This window comes from Gekko japonicus, unplaced genomic scaffold, assembly GCF_001447785.1.
Source record: "Gekko japonicus isolate JY-2015 unplaced genomic scaffold, Gekko_japonicus_V1.1 scaffold53, whole genome shotgun sequence".
Taxonomy (NCBI): domain Eukaryota; kingdom Metazoa; phylum Chordata; class Lepidosauria; order Squamata; family Gekkonidae; genus Gekko; species Gekko japonicus.
This window is the reverse complement of record NW_015162474.1, coordinates 1,196,704-1,197,992: the sequence shown is the minus strand read 5'-3', so window position 1 is coordinate 1,197,992 and position 1,289 is coordinate 1,196,704. Positions and strand designations below refer to the sequence as shown.

At 43.5% G+C, this 1,289-nt stretch overlaps 1 protein-coding gene across 2 annotated transcripts in view; it reads left to right on the top strand.

The window, feature by feature from the left end:
* The window catches only part of RAB3IP (RAB3A interacting protein), a 41,825-nt gene extending 40,821 nt beyond the window's left edge, over positions 1-1,004 (top strand). The window contains exon 11 of one of the 2 annotated variants that reach the window (XM_015405709.1): positions 740-1,004. In XM_015405709.1, coding sequence (XP_015261195.1) covers positions 740-822 — 83 coding nt within the window. In that variant the 3' untranslated portion in view covers positions 823-1,004. The remainder of the gene's footprint in view (positions 1-739) is intronic. The other variant, XM_015405711.1, reaches the window with a different exon arrangement.
* Positions 1,005-1,289: the final 285 nt, after the last annotated feature.

Below are 1,289 nucleotides of genomic sequence, written 5' to 3'. Positions count from 1 at the left end.
AGAGCTGGTACCTGAATAAAACTTGGTCTTAAAGGTGCCACTGGACTGTTTTGGATTGCTAGCTATGGGGGGTGGGAATGCGCAGACCTGCCCTCACAGAGTAGGGAGAGCTTGTACCTGAGGGGGGGGGGACACTCTGCAACTTACCTGGCTGCTTCTTGCCTGGCTGCTTCTTGCTCCTCGTGGCCCAATTGAGGGCTGCTGGGAGCAGGGGGTGGGGTTTGTTGCATGTGCCCGCCCCCTGGGCTGCTTACTGCCGAGCTCCGTTCCTGTGCACTCCCGCAGGAAATGACCCCTGATTACATCAGGGCAACAGTCTATGATTTGCCCAAAATTCTATGGTTAAATCCTAGCGCATCTTCCCTTCCCCCATGTAATAATGGTCACTTCTGGTTTATGCCGGAAGTGTCATTATGTGCTGGCACTCCCCCCCCCCCATTCCTCCTGGGGGATTGCCAGCCATAGAATAGGATTGCTAACAACCCCGTTCCAGACACACAATGTCTCCTTGACTTAATATTAAAATGCTAACGTTTTCTAGAGTGTCTGCGCACATCTGACAGGACTTCAGTGTGTTGAATATGTTTAGGCAAGAGTAAGGAGAATGGTGGAAGGTCAAGTATTTTCTAGTAGAAGGATGGAATATATGGCTGTTGTTATAAAGAACATATTCAACAGAGGGAGCCTTTAAAGAAATGTATTTTATTTTAGCAATGTCCTTTTTCTTTCTTTTGTGCAGTGGACCAGATGTTTTGGGAGGTTATGCAGCTGAGGAAAGAGATGTCACTGGCAAAACTGGGATACTTCAAAGAGGAACTGTAACCTGGAGGCGTGCTTAAACTTTCATAAATGTACATATCTTCGAAACAGCTGAAAATCCTTGTCACCTGATGTTTATTTTGCAGCGGGTCCAAGGCTTCTCCTTTTGTGAAAATTGCACTCTGTACTCTTGTAGTTCCACAAAACGATCTTATGTATGGATGAGTCACATAGTTCCATTGAAAGCAAACGCAAGAGCATTTTCAGGTGTACTAGTGATCGTAATTTGCTGTTGAGAAGTGCAGATTTAAATAAATGCTATACAATACTTGTGTTCTCTTTCTGTTCTGGAGAGTTTATAATGTAGGATTTCAGTTTAATAAATTAAAGCTCAAAAATCTGAGCCCTGTGATGTTTGAAATATGTTGACTGCAAATCATGGAAGTAACTTTCTGTTGTGTGTTCTCATTACTAGAATCTATTGGTATCTATGACTAAAAAAGCAATGCAGTATACAAACTAGGACATTT